Genomic DNA, 16,967 nt, shown 5'->3' on the forward strand with positions numbered 1-16,967 from the left:
GGGAGAGAATGGAATGGAATGGGGTCGTTTCAGGCCTGTTTGAAGGGCAGTTTCATCGACGCTCAGTAGAGCGTCGTTTGGCGGGAACAAATGTGAATGGACCAGTCATCACACTCTGCGATTCCTTCCTCCTCTGATGCTTTTCCTTTCCTCAACCTCCTTCATGCAACACAGCAAGCCCTTCATGAAGTTCATTCGACTCCTTCATATAGATAGCACACGTCGAGCCTGTTCACAGCATGAAGCACCGATCGTCTCCACAGAGACCCAAAGAAGCGCCTTTTCCACAGAATACGCCCCTTTCCTTTTTGTCCACCTCCTTCATGCACACTAAATCTTCATATAGCTCACAGAGATCGAGTCCTTCACACCAACACACTCAAGCCGTTCATGCCACAAGCAAGGATTCTTTTTTTTTTACCGCACCGCCAAGAGACATGCTTCTTCTTCTTCCTACTCTTTTCCCGCGCTTTCGTGCTTCAAAGAAAAAGGGTTGAATCCTCTCCAAAGCTGTTTTGTGCACCACCAAACAATCAAAATCACGTGGCGTAAAGGGAGCGGATATGGGGTAAACTTTAAGAAAAAGGAAAAATAAATACGAAAAGGTCCGAGTTGGGATCCATAGCTGAACTGGCATTTCTTATGCAATACACACTAAAAGACACGAATAATCTATGCATGCTTTGTAAACGATTGACATTCCCACAAATGTAACAATATTATCAGAGTGACGATGTGAAGTTCAATTTCTACTTGGCTATAGAATTAACAATCTAATGTATTTCCAATCAGCAAATTCGGGAGGTAGCAATTGCAAAAGTATGTAAAAAGTAAATAGCATTTGGAAATATGGTGTTCCACATGTGAATTAAAACGTTCGCCTTTTAATCAAGACACATGTATATAAAATGAAATATACCATGAGGCTGCCATTTTGAAAATAAAAGGCAATATAATGTGAACATGTACTACTAAAAATAACGAACTTACTTTTGCCATCAAAAAAAAACCCATTCATTCAGTTCCTTAAACAGAAACACAAAGCCACACTACCGGCAAAAGTCAATTTCATAATTAAGTTTGTGGCCTCTTGGAAAATGGCCACCTATTATGCATGCAAAGACTAATCTAAATGTCATGATCTATATGCATGATCTATATGATCTATATGCATCATCCCTCAACCCTCCTAACATGGCTTTAGCCATTTAAATGAGGAAATTGTCCCACATAAGCAGAAATATGAACTTTTATATTTTTGGTGACCATCTTGGAAAATGGCCACCCTAGAAATTTTTCTAAGTGCCGTTATATCTGAAATATTTATATGCATACTCACAAAGTGGGAAGTGTATTGTTGTATGAATAAGTGCACAATTGTTACAGTGCATTTAGCTAGGCCGCTATGCCCCACTGGGGGCTCAGTATTTGGCCAAAATCTGATCATGGACATGTGCTTGAACCCACTACCACCTTTATATTAAGATCTCCACGGTGATTTGCAGCCAGAGATGGATATCACAAATTAACGGATAAATGCTTAATCGAGGAGAAGTCGTGTGATAACGTCGATGGATATGGTGTTTGGGGATTTTAGGGACGGTAAGCTGATTTGGACAAATGAAAAAGGCAATTACTTGTTGGAAACCACTCAAATATGTGTTCCAATAATGTTGCATGAACAGTTTGTTACTCATGAAAATGTGTATGGAAATTGAAAAGGCTCCACCTATTAGGATTGTAGTAGGATTCGACTGCAGCCAATACTGGGAAGCTACTTTATTTCTCAATTTTATAGACCAGTCCACTCCAGAGAGGGAACATCCACAGACGAGCATTTCAGACTTGTTGGCTGTTGTCAACGTGGAACAGAAGGTCCTCACCGCCCCTCTGATAAGGTCATGCCTAAAAGGCAGAACCTATGCAACTGTTTAACCAAAACAGCTACATTGTTATAAGTGCATGCAGACCATACATGGCTAGATGGTGGCAAGTGTAACATGGTCCGTGTGTTTTGAGTAGGTTAGATTTGAGTAGGTTAGGTTACTGTGACCTGTCACAGTAATTCGTTTTGTTACATGTGACACTGTGGAGGCAGCGTATGTAATTTATAGACAGGATAATATCATATGCATCAACACCTCTTTTGTGAGCGGGGCCAGGTGAAAAGTCACGCTAAGGTCCGTCAAGTCTGTCAAAAAAGGCACGAGAAAAGCGCTACACGCTCCAAAAGGACCGTCACGATCTGTCTGGCTGGTGTGTGCCAGCCATGGTGGCATAGTGTGCTGTGGAGCCCCGGAAGAGTGGAAAGACTTTTTATTGGGGATTGACTTGGCATCCTCACCAATCACAGTTAGAGGTGTATCATGAACCCGTATAAAAGCCGTGAGGCTTTAAAGTCACTAAGTATCGATGTCAAGTCAGGTCAGTCACGTGATGTGATGCAATGTGATGTGACGTTTTGCCCTGACAATTTAGGGGTTAATAATTCAGTAGTTATATCCTAATGAGTGTCAGCATAAGTGTTTGTAACCCAAATTAGCATCGACAGCAATATTATGGCAAGTTAGATTCTCTGTTACTCGATCCTTGTATCTGTCTCTTCAATTTCCCATTCGTGTTTTATCTCAAATTGCCACCTTTGTACATTTATACCTTGAACCGCACTTTATGAATGGCTGTTCCACGTGAGATACCACGGTGCCTCAAACACGGGGTTTTACAATCATGGCTGTCCAATATGTGCTACCTCACACAACCGGGACATCAAGAGCGCATGCCAAAGATCATTCTAGTTAGTTCTCTATTTCATGATTGCATTTTTACTTCCCATGTCGATATCCCCATTAAATATTAAACCCATGTTGCTTTTAAAGCGGTTACAGTGCACATGAGTGGCAATCTCATTCTCCTGTGTAAATAAATGCACCTGTTGAATCGAAACAGCTGCACGGGTAATGATCTTGCGCTCGCGAGGCGAAAAGTGGTGTTAAGCGATCGGTTGCAGGCGTACGTGTGGCATACGTAGTACGTACGTACGGCATACATACGCATGTCAAACGTGCGTGTCTGCAATTTTAAAATTCATTTTCTCAGCAAGCGTTTGACCAACTGACATGGAATTTTGAACCATAGCAGAACCTCCTGTATAATTTTTTAATGATAATTATGACGTCATAGGTCACATGGTGCAGGCACCATCTTGAAAAGCAAAAACAAAAAACGTTGCACCTCTCTATCACCGAAACCGCTCCATGGAAAAATTTAAACATGGGGAGTTGTCAAGTACTCCCCATGGGGATAAGATGCGTCAATGACGATGTCATCGGTACATTCAGTATGACATCATAATTCAACAAGTACAACGCTTGTTCTGATCAGTATAAATTTTTCTTTCTCTGCAACTGATGGTCCGATGGACACGAATTTTTCACCACAGGAGCACCTCCTCCTGTATAATTTTTAGTCATAATTATGACATCATAGGTCACGTGTTATGTGCTCTATCTTGAAAAAACTTTGCACCTCTATATCTTCAAAATCGCTCCATGAAAAAAAAAGAAACATGGCTCATTGTCAAATACCCCCCTTATATACTGACCTAAGCCTCACAGGCAGGACACATGATATCAGAAACTTTTTGACTAATGACATTAGCAAGCATGCTAATGCACAAACAACAATCAGCACAATCGTTTTTGCCAAAAACAAACCAGCTGCCAAGATAAAGTTTTCTAACCTAACTTACTCCGCACTCCGATCTCCAATAATTGTTTGCCCATCATTGATGACAAAATGCAATTTCCAATAACAAGAGCCAGTGTGACAATTACTATATTCAGAGGATACAAAATTAAACGCATCTGAGTTATTGAAAAAGCAAGGATAAAAAAGTGCAAATCAAACAATCATAACTGGAGTTGTTAGCAATGATGAAGACTTACAAGCAACATCTACAGATGAAAGAAGGAACCAAGACACCTTCAAATTTAGCATTATTGAAACCAGCATTACTACAAATGTGCATAACATTGTTTTTCTTGTCGAAATAAGCATTAGCATCTCCTTGCTAGGGACAACATCTCATTGTTACTGAGGAAGGCTTCATGGGGTATGTATGGTCACGTGTTCAAATCATAATTGCTGTAGTACACGCGCATGCGCATACCAGCTTTCTCAATCAAAATCTATCAACTTCCCGACGTAGAATGGTATATTTTGATTGGTCCATGTCAGCCATTAAATGTTACACACACACATCTTGGCAAATATGAAGCAACTCTGTCCATCGATAAAATGTATGCGATGTTTCATCGTCATTGGATTGGCAGTTCTGGAGAAGAAAATCTTTGAAATGTATTTGGTGGTAGAAGGGGAGGTGAAAATTCTAAATTCAAAATGGCCACCAACGTTTTTAACCAATCCATTTCATCGAGGAATATGCACTAGATCACAGGACATAACACTGTGAAGCTACAGGTTTATCGGTGTGATGGTCTTCCAGCCATCACCGGTTAAGAGGTAACACGGCCACAGTGACAAGCTTTGATCCCAAGAGTCAGCGCTTGGATACAAACTTCAACCAATGTAAATATTGTCCGACAACAAAAAACATTCATCGATGAGGAAGTTTAAATGTTAGATGAAACTGTGGTGCATTTGACATATATCCATAGAAGAGGAAGTATCAAAACAACCAATTAAATTCCCCGAAAAGACGAGTGAACAGCAAACGAAGAAGAGACTTACCAACCATGGCGCTGACTTCCCCGGCCATTAGCACCTCGGCGCTGTTGTTGTAAAGATCCACATCGACGATGCCTTTGCGAATCGTCTCACCGACCTTGGCGCCGAGCATGACCGAGCCGACGGTCTCGAAGATCGAGGCGAGTATGCAGGCCTGGCGCAGCGTAACCACCCCAGAGCCGACCGCCGTGCCAAAGGAGTTGGCCACGTCGTTGGCACCAACGGAGAAGGCAAGGATGAAGGCAATGATGAATCCGCTTATCAACAACCACATGTAATCTGACAGCATCGTGAAGATTGTAAAAAGCTGCTGCTGTGTTAAAACCCGGAACGAGCTCTTCCAAAATGTAAAGAGGACAGAAGTCCGTTGGGTGGCCACTCCACTGCAGATTCAGGGAACTCTGACTCAAGCTTCGAAGAAGGGGAGTGTATTTTTGTGCAAATGTTGTCAAACCGAGATGTATATCTGCACTCAAGATATGTTCACGAGTCACGTAGAGATTAAAACAGTAATCCCAGATTTTTACGACCTATTCCGCTGAAGTTGGTGCAATAACTGACGCAGTCCATGGTGTCCACCAGACATTTGGATAAGCAGGTTGTAGTCTCTGAAAAACAAAAATAGACACAAACATGCAAGTAAAGTGTTAATGCGCAAATATCAAACATTTTTTAAGGCAGAAAATCAAATGCCTGTTACAAGATTTAAAAGCATGGAATATATTAACATTGACAACTTAATTTGTCCAAAGGTATAACAACATTAACAAAATGGTGGCCAGATCATTGCCGATGTACTCAAAATGGTATCCAAATCGCTACGACATACTTGTTTCATTTGCCATCGATTGGGAACCCTATTCTGGCAGAATAGCGCAGACGTAGCGCTCTTACCTTTGTCTAGTCTGGGTTTGATTCCCAGCCCGACTACAAACTATCAGATTGGTGCTTCGCAAGCAGAGCTTTGCATCACAAAGTGTGTCGACCTTCAGATGAGTGCTAAGCTGGGTGTACGGTCTACCACCAGGAGTTGGTGTACGTCAAAGATGCCACCGCATTTTCAGTGAAGAGTTGGTGAGTCATCGCTGTCATCGTGAAAAAAATCAAAATCCTGCCTACCTTCAGTCAAATGCCAGGCCAGGCCAGGTAGTTCGTGAAATACATGGGCCAAACTTCCTTCTCGGATAACCCCACAAGAGAGTGCGATAAATTGGGGACGTGATTGGAGTCGAGTATAATCACACGTACTGCATTGTATGGCAATTATAGTTCTTTCAGTCAACTATTTCTGACAATGGTTTCTCAATGTTTAACCAAAAAAAAAAAAAAAAAAAGCCTGGAGAGGCATTGCAGAACAAAATAATGCTAAGGAATGCGAAATGCTAAATTATGAATGATTGCTAAATTATTTTTAAAAAATAATGCTAAATGCTAAGGAAGATTGTCTGTCCACAAATTTAACATACTTCGACAACCAAGCTGAAATGGTAAAGTGGTCAAACTGTAATGACGTAATATCGAAACTTTAATCCAATTAGCGAAGAACCCATCCTTAAGGATAGATTATATTATATATATATATATATATATATATATATATATATACACAAGTCATTATGCAACTTCATAGGCCTACCATCAGTGGGGAACCGCCAGTAAGGTGTCCCATACAGTGACTGCTGCACCTTACTTGGAGCGATAAGCACCGCCTGCCACACGGTAACATTATCTCTGCTATGTAGTCGCATAATGACTGATATATAACTGAAAGGTTTTCAGTCACAAGTGTATGGAAGGCTCACTGCGTTGCCCTGATGAAGCCCCAACAAGGGCGAAACCAGGTCGGTAACTGTGAGTTTTGCATACACTTGTGACAGTATCTGAATTTAACATCCACAATGACGCACTGCTAGATGGCCACTCCGGAGCTTGGCAGGCAATGCGGACATGCGTGGTGATGACGTCCCCTCATTAGGATGGAGAAGCTCGTGGAAGAGCTAGAACACTGAATGGATCAGAAAATAGCAGGATAAAAGGAGCATTAGTAAGAGGTGGGTGGGAGGAACCAACAGCGGAGTTGAATGACAAAATAGAGGAAGACTTGGACAAATAATGGGGTGGGGAGGAATTGGGTGGACAGGATGGATACAGAAGGAAAATTTTCCCCACCACCCTCCCCTCCCCTCTTTCTCCACCCCTCTCTCTCTACATGCCCGTGCTCTATCGTTTTTAAATGTTGAGCGTCAAGCAAATAAGCAACACGCACCATATAGTTAAAGTCTTTCATACAACTCATTACTTGGCCAGGGTATGAAATGCCAAACTCCTCGACTCTTGATGAATTACGCCATCGAGTCCACTGATCATTAAATTTACGATTGTTTTGTAGCTTTTTGAAGTTTATTATGAAATGTTATTTTTAGGTCACATTCCTAATTTGAGTTTATTCTTTAATTAAATGACTGCCTTGCACAGCAACATTTGTTCAAAGACTTGAGCAGTATAGGCTACTGTTATTAACAACGCTGACATGGTTTGCTCAACTTTGTGATATAAATCCTCATACTCTGAGACAGAGCATTGGTGCCACCAAAGCAGCTTCCTGAGCCAGGGTTATACAGAGTCATTTGCCATTGCCTTCCCGTCAGTAGTTCAGGCAGGAATTTGGCCACAGTGCTGGCGATAGCTCGCCTACTCTTCACGAAGGACATGACACTATGGGGATCTTTAAAATCCACTAACTAATGCCAGCAGACGGACGCCCAGTTTATCATCCATCGGAGGGACGGGACACACATTGATGAATCACCCTGGGTGTGAAACACCGGGACGACAGTTTATTGCTGGTTCAGGATTCAAACCAAAGCGAGACAGCTTAGAGGTGAGTGTGCATCCATGGTACCTCGAGGCCATCCTGCTCGCCCAGGTCGTATCTTAACGCACTGTAAATAAACAAACTGTGATTTCATGTTGTATTTATGTTTAAAATGCATCTAATTTGGTATTGAAGTATGGTTCATCCGATTGAATTTTGAACTTTGTCTGCACACAAACCTTTTCAAAAGCAGTGGGGGAAGTGGCCGCTGGAAACGGGAGACAGCCAAATGTACGAATGCCCAGACACAACACTTCCCATTGTATTAATACAAAAAGATGATGTATATCTATAGATGTATATCATGTATTGATGATATACAAAAAGTAATAATAAACTAGAACGGTACTCAGTAGAGAGCGTACCTCCGCCTGGTTGGCCATATCACTCAATGGTGAAGAATCACTTAAAACATTCTACTAGCTGGATCCGGATCCGGATCTTCACCAAAATCCAATAATTTCGTCCTTGTTAAACACACAACATCTCCACCAAGTATCGTCCAAATCCATCTGTAACTTTTTGAGATATCCTGCTATATATCGTTTTGGCCCTATCTCCCAATGGTGAAGAATGACTCAAAAATTAAATAATACTCATATCCGAATCCATATTCAGATCTTCACCAAAATCGAATATATTCGTCCTTGTACAGGCACCCAACCGGTCCACCAAGTTTCGTCCAAATCCATCTACAACTTTTTGAGATATCTTGCTATGTATCATTTTTGGCCCCATCTCCCAATGGTGAAGAATCACTTAAAAATTATTGCAGCCGGATCCGAATCCGGATCTTCACCAAAATCTAATCATTTCGTCCTTGTCACATTCGCTACATCTCTGCCAAATTTTGTCCGAATCCGTCCACAAGCTTTTGAGATATTTTGTTCACAAACAGACAGACAGGGGTGAAAACATAACCTCCATCCACCTTTGGTGCGGAGGTAAAAAAGGAAACCATGAAATTATATTTAGACAACAAATCAAAATTCCAGAGGGAGTTGGTGAGTTATGCAGAGTGCGATACCACATTCACTTTAAAATCCGTTAATCCAAAACTGAGTACTCGCTGATGGTGGAAATCATGAGCCACCAGCAGAGGCAAAATAACGTAAAAATAACTTTTCTGTCATACTTCACATCAGGGACATGCCAAAAATGGGAAAGCATTAGAATGCGCTCTAAAAAATATCTACATCTAATTATTGACCCCTTGATATCCTTGCAAATGTCCGACAGGGTGGCAGCACTCTAACATTTGACCTGTCTGGTCTGGGTTTGATTCCCGACCTGACTATAAACTGTGCGATTGGTGATTCGTAGGAAAGCTGTTGAATGAAGGAATATAAAAAGGCGACCTTTCAACTACCATCAACATCACAACTGCTTCAATTCAAGCAATTTCTAAGTCGTGAGAAGCCATTCATTTGAGTAAGACAAACTGCAAAAATGTCACGTTCTTTTTGTGCAAACAAGGCCACTGGGGGCAAGCAAAATAAAAGCAAGGCCGCACAAAATCAGTAAGATATAGACGGCTTGAAGATGAAACTTGCACAAGTCTGTTTATATATCATCTTCTTGCAGCCTCATCTGAAACCGATTCTAAAAAGAGAAAAATTAAACAATTTCATTACAATAAATAATATATCTTCTTATTATTATATATATATAAAAGAAAGTTTTTGTTTGTTTGTTTGTTTGTTTGTCTGCACGCGCTAATCTCCTGAACGGTGAAAGATAGGAGGAAACCTCTGGAACAAAAAAATGTCGGGACGGGCCCCGGGAAGGTTATAGGCTAGGTGGCGAGGCCGGTCGAGGCCGCCTCGGCCAGGCTGGGCCCATTTCGCAATTAAAAGCTGAGCTGAATTATAGTAGTCAATCTCCTACGGCTGCGAGTAAAAGCTGAATTATAGTAGTAAATTCATTCAAAAAGAACTTAACATGTTGGGACAGGCCTCGGGAAGGTTATAGGCTACGTGGCGAGGCCGGGCGAGGCCGGTTCGGCCGGGCTGGGCCCATTTCACAATTAAAAGCTGAGCTGAATTATAGTAGTCAATCTACGGCCGCGAGTAAAAGCTGAATTATAGTAGTAAGACCTATGTACAGAAGATTAAATTCATTCAAAAAGAACCTTGGCAACGCCGGGTGCATTCCGCTAGTAATAAATAAATAAGTGAGGAAAAAAAATCAAGTATACTACAAAGTTTGAACGACATTGCTCAAAGCCACACAAACCAAATAGTGCACCAGAAGAGTGTGTGTTAAAAAAGAAGAAGCCATTATTGCCAAATACAAACCTGTAACATACCTGTTCACGACCCACAAGAGGAAAACAAAAGAGAAAACAACAAGGAACATACAATGCCTTTGTTGCTGCCCCCAATGTGTTCATCCAGGTCGATGCAACGTTCCAGTCGGTGCGGTGCTGGGTGTGCACCACATTTGTAGGAATGGATATGGGGCAGTGGGTTTGGCTCTGCAGCCATTTATTATCGCTCCGATTGCGGATAGGCTTGACGCGATACCTTAAGAACTGCTTAGAGAATGATCCTCAAAGTCAGATTAGCTGCTCCCTCCCCCATTCCATACAATGTGTTTTTTTCACCGAGGTTGCAAGCAAAACAATTTGATAAACTAAACTTGCACTTCACTTTAAAGAATAATACACGAGACGATTTCAGAAGCTTGAGCAGTACAATATTGTTGGTGTGAAAGTGATTTCATAGATCAACGGCTTCATATTGAAGAAATGCTTGGAGGGAAATACAGAACGTTTTCTGAACATTATGCAAACAATTGACATTATTTATATTTACTTATCAACATTTAGAATGAAAACTGACATACTTAAACTGAACAACATTATTGGTGGCTAATTAAGAAATACAGGTATACAGTCATCTCCGGAAGGTGAAGAGGAGGGCACGGTGGAGTTATATGGGCTCGCATGATAAATATATAATTGTAGCTAAACTTCTGATAATATGGCAAGTTTCCAGAGATCAATATAAAGAAATTGAGTTTCTCTCCTTATTGGAAATGCCAACACTAAAATAAATGAACACCTTAATTGTAAACAAGCTCCATTTCCTTTGTGATAGTAAGTTAGTAACACAATCAAATGAATGACATTTCAGTGTCTTGATTTGTAACACGTCTTTTGGCATCATACAATGTATGAACCCATGAACTAGTTTCGCAGACTGTGCTTTCTGTGCTTTGTCACTCCTCACCCACCCATCCCCCCCCTCCCCAGGTTCCTTCAGGGTGTGCACGGACCACCATAAACCCCGTCTGGTGAAACTATCTTAATCCAGGATCACTACTCACCTCCACTCATTTGTTCCTCTTTTTCCGACCCGTGGAACCAACTTCCATGTTCTCTTCAATCGCATCCTTCCCTTACAAGTCTTCAAGACAGCTGTTCACCACCATCTCAGATCATCCCCCATCCAAAACAAACCATGATCTTTTATTCTCTTCACCATGGAGTGATGGCACCAAAAACGATATACATCATGATATTTCAAAACATTGTAGATTAGTTATAAAGAAACTTGGTGGATGAGCTGGTTAGGTGACAAGAACAAGCCGATTAGATTTTGGTCCAGGTCCGAATCCAGATCCGGCCTATCAGTGGGATACAAAACAAACTGTTCAGTCTGGTGGAGGTATGCGCTCTACCGAGTGTCATTCTCATTGATTGTGTTTTTATCACAGATTGTTAAAAAGATAGTTTGTTTACAATTAGGGGTGTTCATTTTATTCTGGCAGGGCAGTGTTGATCCATTACAAAATGTGATACAATTGATATTTTAATTTCATTCATTGGAGAGGAAATTGGGTCCAAGGAACCCGATATCAGTTGTGCTCCATTCTGAAATGTCAAGGCAAATGAAGCAAAAGAAGATTCACTCCTCAAAAAAAAAAAATAATAATAATAATAATAATAATTAAAAGATCCCAAAAGTCCCTTTCAGGACAATAACTTTGAAATTTAAAAAAAAAAATAATATCTGTACTGATAGGAGGTGCAGCAAACATTTTCAAATGAGCATAATAGTAAAAACAGTAAACCCAAAAACCCAAAAGATTATTGAATAATTCAAAAAAATCCAAAGAAATAGAAACACATCCAGGTTTAACAACAGCCTTTGTTTCGCCTAATCAGTGAAATTGCGCAACGGCATTGTCAGCAAAAATTAAATGAGAAAGTAAACAAGACGAATTGTAACATTTTAACAAAAGTCTTCATTCTCAACATCATCATTTCAAAGTGTCAGCAACACGGTGTTTGGTAACACTGCAATACGTAATCCCATCAGATGTAAACTGCAACTACGACTCGCTCGTGTCATCCATTAACTTTGCCTCTAGGAAAGTGTCATCCATATCCAAATATTTGATGAACAAAAGGAAAACAACAAACAACCGTACGGCCTCCAGCAACAGAAAGACTATGAACACAGCCATGGCAACAGCAAGAAGAAAAAGGTCCCTAACAAAAAGTTTTGCCTTTCCAAATTTAACTCAAGAACAGCTGTGCAAACCCATCTTGCACACATACCCATGCATGATGAAACGTTGTGGTGGAGTCGAAAAAGTGCAGCAAGCCTCATCAATTTCTGTGAAACCAAGAAAGAATCATGTTGGAGGACAAACATTCCGTTTTTGACATCAGAATTTCCTTTTGGAGGTTCATAATCAGGGGGAGATAAGGGCGGTTATGAAGTTAAAAGTCTTACTGAGGCCAAGGTGTTCAACATTGCTCACAAAATAGCATCCACCGAAACATCCTGGCACAGGACGACGTGCTCCACAATGCACCGCCTCCTGCTGGAACCGTACCCGGCAGCAAGTTTCCATCACACAGAATTCCAATGCAAAATAATGTTTGGGAACAGGCAGGCCTTTGTAGCTGCAAATGAGCTTGCAAACAGAGACCCTACCGCTCGTGTAATAAAAAGGACAACCTTAAGTAACGGCTAGGCCTTTCCATCATTCAAGCTAAAATGCCCAATAAGTGAGGGTTACAGTTCATGTGTTTAGCATAATGTACGATATACAAAACGTGGGTTAAGCATAATGCTGCTGTTATTGTTTTCCTGCCTTAAAAAGGTGCACATTATCAAATCATACAATTTCTGGGAATACAAAGTGACACAATTGCTGGAAGAACAGATTCAAAGAACTCTAGATATAGACAATACTCTCCCAGAAGCAAACTTCCTTTCAACAGATGGCAAATTCCGATGGCAAATGACAAAGAAGGTCCAAAACATGCTTCACAGTTCGAGCACACACGTGAGAAGTTTGGATTTGTGGTCCACAGTGTCACATGATTTGTGCAGAAACCTCACCTCTTTGCCATCAATCTCTGCGTGGCACTCAAAATGGTGACCTTGGAGTGTAAGCATCGCTCTTCTTTAAGTGTTCAAACAAAACTTTGGCAATGCAAGTGTTCAAACAAAACCTTCTAACATCCCCCCACCTGGTAACCTCTCAAACTGTGTATCCACAGGACGTTTGTTTGCTTGATCCCACAGTAAAAGACCAAACAAGGTAGTTCGTAATGATGTATTACACGACCAAGAATGCGATTCCAGCATCATGTTTCCATGCATGGGGATGGCGTAGAAAGCAAGGCCAAAGGTAAACTATTAGCATTTCAGTTAAACTGAAAAACTATTAGCATTTCACAGATCTGCGCATGCGCAAGATTGGAGGTCACGTTTCTTGCGAGGCTGTCCATGCGCTCACGCTTTCGAAGTTAAGTAATTTTTTCACGGTTGTGTTTTTGTCGTGGCTGTATCTGTCTTTCGGTGTGTGTACTTGTGGTGTGTCTTTGGTAAGATTCTCGGTGTTGATTTTTCGTACCTGCAGATAAAATAGTCAGTTAATTTGTGTCGCGTATTCTGAGGCCTAGTAGGTTTCCATCTCCAACCTTGGGGCCTTGTTTTTCTCTCAGCGGTTCGTCGATTGTGCTGCAATTACTTTCGTTCCATGTTTTTTGTCCCAGTCTTTCACCACATACTTCCTTGTTTAAAATCTCAACTCAGAAAAAAAAAAAAATCCTTCTCTGCTCTAATTCGTTGTTCTTATTTGTTCGTTCGTTCTTCGACCACGTTGTTCGTGATCACGTTGTTAAAAATGTTTAAACTTTCCCCTGAAGAACTGTATTGTCATATATTATAACACCTTTTTCTTCTTCCTCTATAAAAGGATGCTTTTGACTTACTCACCAAATCTATTCATTCAAAAAAAAAATTCCATCTCTTACAGTGCCTCTTTCATACATTCCCTAAACTCTCCAGCACTCCACCCCTCCCTCCTTCAGCGTCCTCAAACGTATTTTTGACTCGAAGGTCTCAAGAAACTCTTTTTGCAATAAATGTTCGTTTCCCATTAATCGTACACTTTTCAAAATCCAATCTCACCCCTCCCCTTCAAATCTTCCCCATCACCCCTTCCCTCCAAAACTTCCCCATCACCCCTCCCCTCCAAAACTTCCCCATCACCCCTCCCCTCCAAATCTACCCCCTTGCCCCTCCCCTTCAAATCTTCCCCATCACCCATCCCTTTCAAATCTTCCCTCTTGCCCCTCCCCTCCAAATCTTCCCCATCCCTCCTTCCCTCCAAAACTTCCCCATCACCCCTCCCCTCCAAAACTTCCCCATCACCCATCTCTTTCAAATATTCCCCCTTGCCCCTCCCCTCAAAATCTTCCACATCACCCATCCCTTTCAAATCACCCCCCTTTCCCCTTCCCTCCTCAACTCCCCCCACACCCCTCCCCTCCGAGACTCTCCCTCGCTCCTCCCCTCCTAGACTCCCCTCTCACCCTTCCTCCTCAAAGCGTCCTCCCCGCATCTTCCCCCTTCCAACTTCATCTCCCCCAACCTTCTGCCTCGCTCTTCCCCCTCCTCAAATAACACCTCACTGTGCCTCACCCAATCACCATCAAACCTTTTGTCCACCCCATTCTTCCCTTTCTCCAAGCTATTCTGAAATCTCTATCACACCTTCAACAGCTCTCCCTACCTCTTACTCCTCTTCCACATCTTACCCTACCCCTCCCCCACCCTGTTCTGTATCCGATGCTCCCCCTTCCTCTTCATTAACAATATGGACCTCAAACATCCGGGGCCTTCGCTCAAACTTGACTGATCTCTCCATACAGGTTGCTTCTGACAAACCAGACGTGACCTGCTTAACAGAAACTTTCCTCCTTCATGATGTCTCTGATTCCTTGGTATCTCTCCCAGGTTACTCCCTCGTCCGGTATGATAGACCCCGAGCCTCGTCCTGGAGGTGGGGTTGCTATCTTTATAAAAAAAACTCTTCCTCACTCGCCCTGCACTGCCCTCTCTCCACCTCACCCCCAGGAATACCTTTGGCTACGGCTTCCCCTTCGCTCCCACCTTTTGTTCATATGTGTGTTGTACCGTCCACCAAACAGTGATGACTCCATCTACATCTTGCTGTCTGATAATATGGACCAACTTCTATCTACCCATCCCAACTCTCTCTTCCTCATATGTGGTGATTTCAATTGTCACCATGCCAGTTGGCTGGGTGTGGGTACCTCTCTAACCAGCCATGGCTCTTCAGCAAAGGACTTCTGCGACTCACTGGGACTGACACAATCTGTCAATTTCCCGACCCGGATCTCAGTCAACGGAGCATCTTCTCTTCTGGACTTGGTTATGACTAACTTCCCTGAAAATGTCTGCTACTCTTCTTCTGCTCCAATCGGCTCATCTGATCATGTGCTTGTTAAAGTGGACATCTCTCTGACCATTCTCAGAGAGCCTCCTCAGCGTCGACGAGTCTGGCATTTCACTCAGGCCAACTGGCACGGTCTTCAAGCAGCAATCAATCATCTGGACTGGTCTCCCATCTCTACCGCCTCTGACATCAACTCATCCTGGGAATTCTTCCAAAGTAAATTGCTCTCTCTCATGCACAGATTTATCCCATCTCGTCTTCAGTTGTCATACCCTTCCTCCCGTCCATGGTACACGGAATCTTGTGGTGAGGCTGTTGCCCAGAAACAACTTGCTTTCGTCTCCTGGAAAACAAATCCAATGGAAGGAAATCTCATTTCCTTTCACAAAGCCCGAAACAAGTGTGTGTCCACCCTCAGGAGAGCCAGGAAACAATATCTCTCCATTCTCAAGACCGAACTCTCTTATATGTCTCCCGCTTCCAAATCCTGGTGGCGTCTGGTCAAATCTGTTTCTGGTGTTTGTTCCCCCTCCATCCCCTCCCTCACCTCAAATGGCTACACGGCTGACTCCGCACGAGAAAACGCTGAATGCCTCAACTCGGTGTTTGCCTCTAAATATTGTGTCCCAAACCCATCCCTCTCTGCACCCACCGTATCCAGTTGCTCCTGGACTCTGTGTCCTATCCTCCTGAAAAGGTGGAAAACCTTCGGTCAACCCTCGAATCTGATTCTGCAACTGGACCTGACGGCATCAGCCCACGGGTCCTAAAATCCTGCTCTTCCGCTCTTTCACTCTCTCTGTTCTCTTCACCCTCTCTTTTGCTCAAGGTCATCTTCCATCTGCTTGGAAATCAGCCAACATCACCGCTTTGCACAAAAACAGATCCTAGCAACTACAGACCAATCAGCCTTCTCCCAATTATCAGCAAAGTCATGGAATCCATCATTGCTTCAGATATGAAATCTTTCCTCTTCTCCAATGGCTTGACCTCTGATCATCAATTTGGTTTCAGACCTGGTCACTCTACTCTGGACATGCTGCTTCTGCTTTCTCAACAATGGATGGAAGTCCTCAATGCCAAACAGGAAATTAGAGCTGTCTCCCTTGACATATCACGTGCCTTCGATACGGTCTGGCACCCCGCTCTGCTCACCAAACTCTCCTCCTTTGGTATCCATGGAAATCTCCACACATGGCTGGCGGACTTCCTCTCTAGTCGTAGTCAACGTGTGGCCCTGAATGGGTTTCTCTCATCTCCTCTTCCTGTTCAGGCTGGAGTTCCCCAAGGCAGTGTTCTGGCCCCTGTGTTTTTTCTGGTCTTCATCAATGATCTCTCTGACTCTTGAAAATCCTCTATCTCTTTGCTGATGACTCTAATAATAATAATACATTTATTTTATATAGCGCACTCTCTGTCGCTCCATTCCTCATCCCTCAGATCGTCAGTCTGCAGCCTCCTCACTCTCTGCAGACCTGGACAAAATCACAGACTGGGCAAACAAGTGGAACATGTCTTTCAATCCTGACAAATCTCACACTCTTACGATGTCTCTCCGAAAAGACCGACTGGACAACCCTCCCATCCACTTTCTGAATAATCCTCTCCAAGAAGTTCT

The 16,967-nt window shown here is 42.5% G+C and overlaps 1 protein-coding gene across 6 annotated transcripts in view; it reads right to left on the minus strand.

The window, feature by feature from the left end:
• LOC137420802 (sodium-dependent phosphate transporter 2) overlaps window positions 1–16,967 on the minus strand; it is a 136,123-nt gene that overhangs the window by 50,760 nt on the left and 68,396 nt on the right. For 2 of the 6 annotated variants that reach the window (XM_068106187.2, XM_078772292.1), the window contains exons 1-2: window positions 9,919–10,104; window positions 4,750–5,354 (exon numbers count right to left, since the gene is read on the minus strand). In XM_068106187.2, the coding sequence (XP_067962288.1) occupies window positions 4,750–5,035 (286 nt within the window). In that variant the 5' untranslated portion in view covers window positions 5,036–5,354; window positions 9,919–10,104. Of the gene's footprint in view, window positions 1–4,749; window positions 5,355–9,918; window positions 10,105–12,188; window positions 12,247–16,967 lie in introns of those variants that run through there. The other 4 variants (XM_078772290.1, XM_068106188.2, XM_068106186.2 and 1 more) reach the window with 4 other exon arrangements.

This window comes from Myxine glutinosa, chromosome 2, assembly GCF_964187855.1.
Source record: "Myxine glutinosa chromosome 2, kmMyxGlut1.1, whole genome shotgun sequence".
NCBI lineage: Eukaryota > Metazoa > Chordata > Myxini > Myxiniformes > Myxinidae > Myxine > Myxine glutinosa.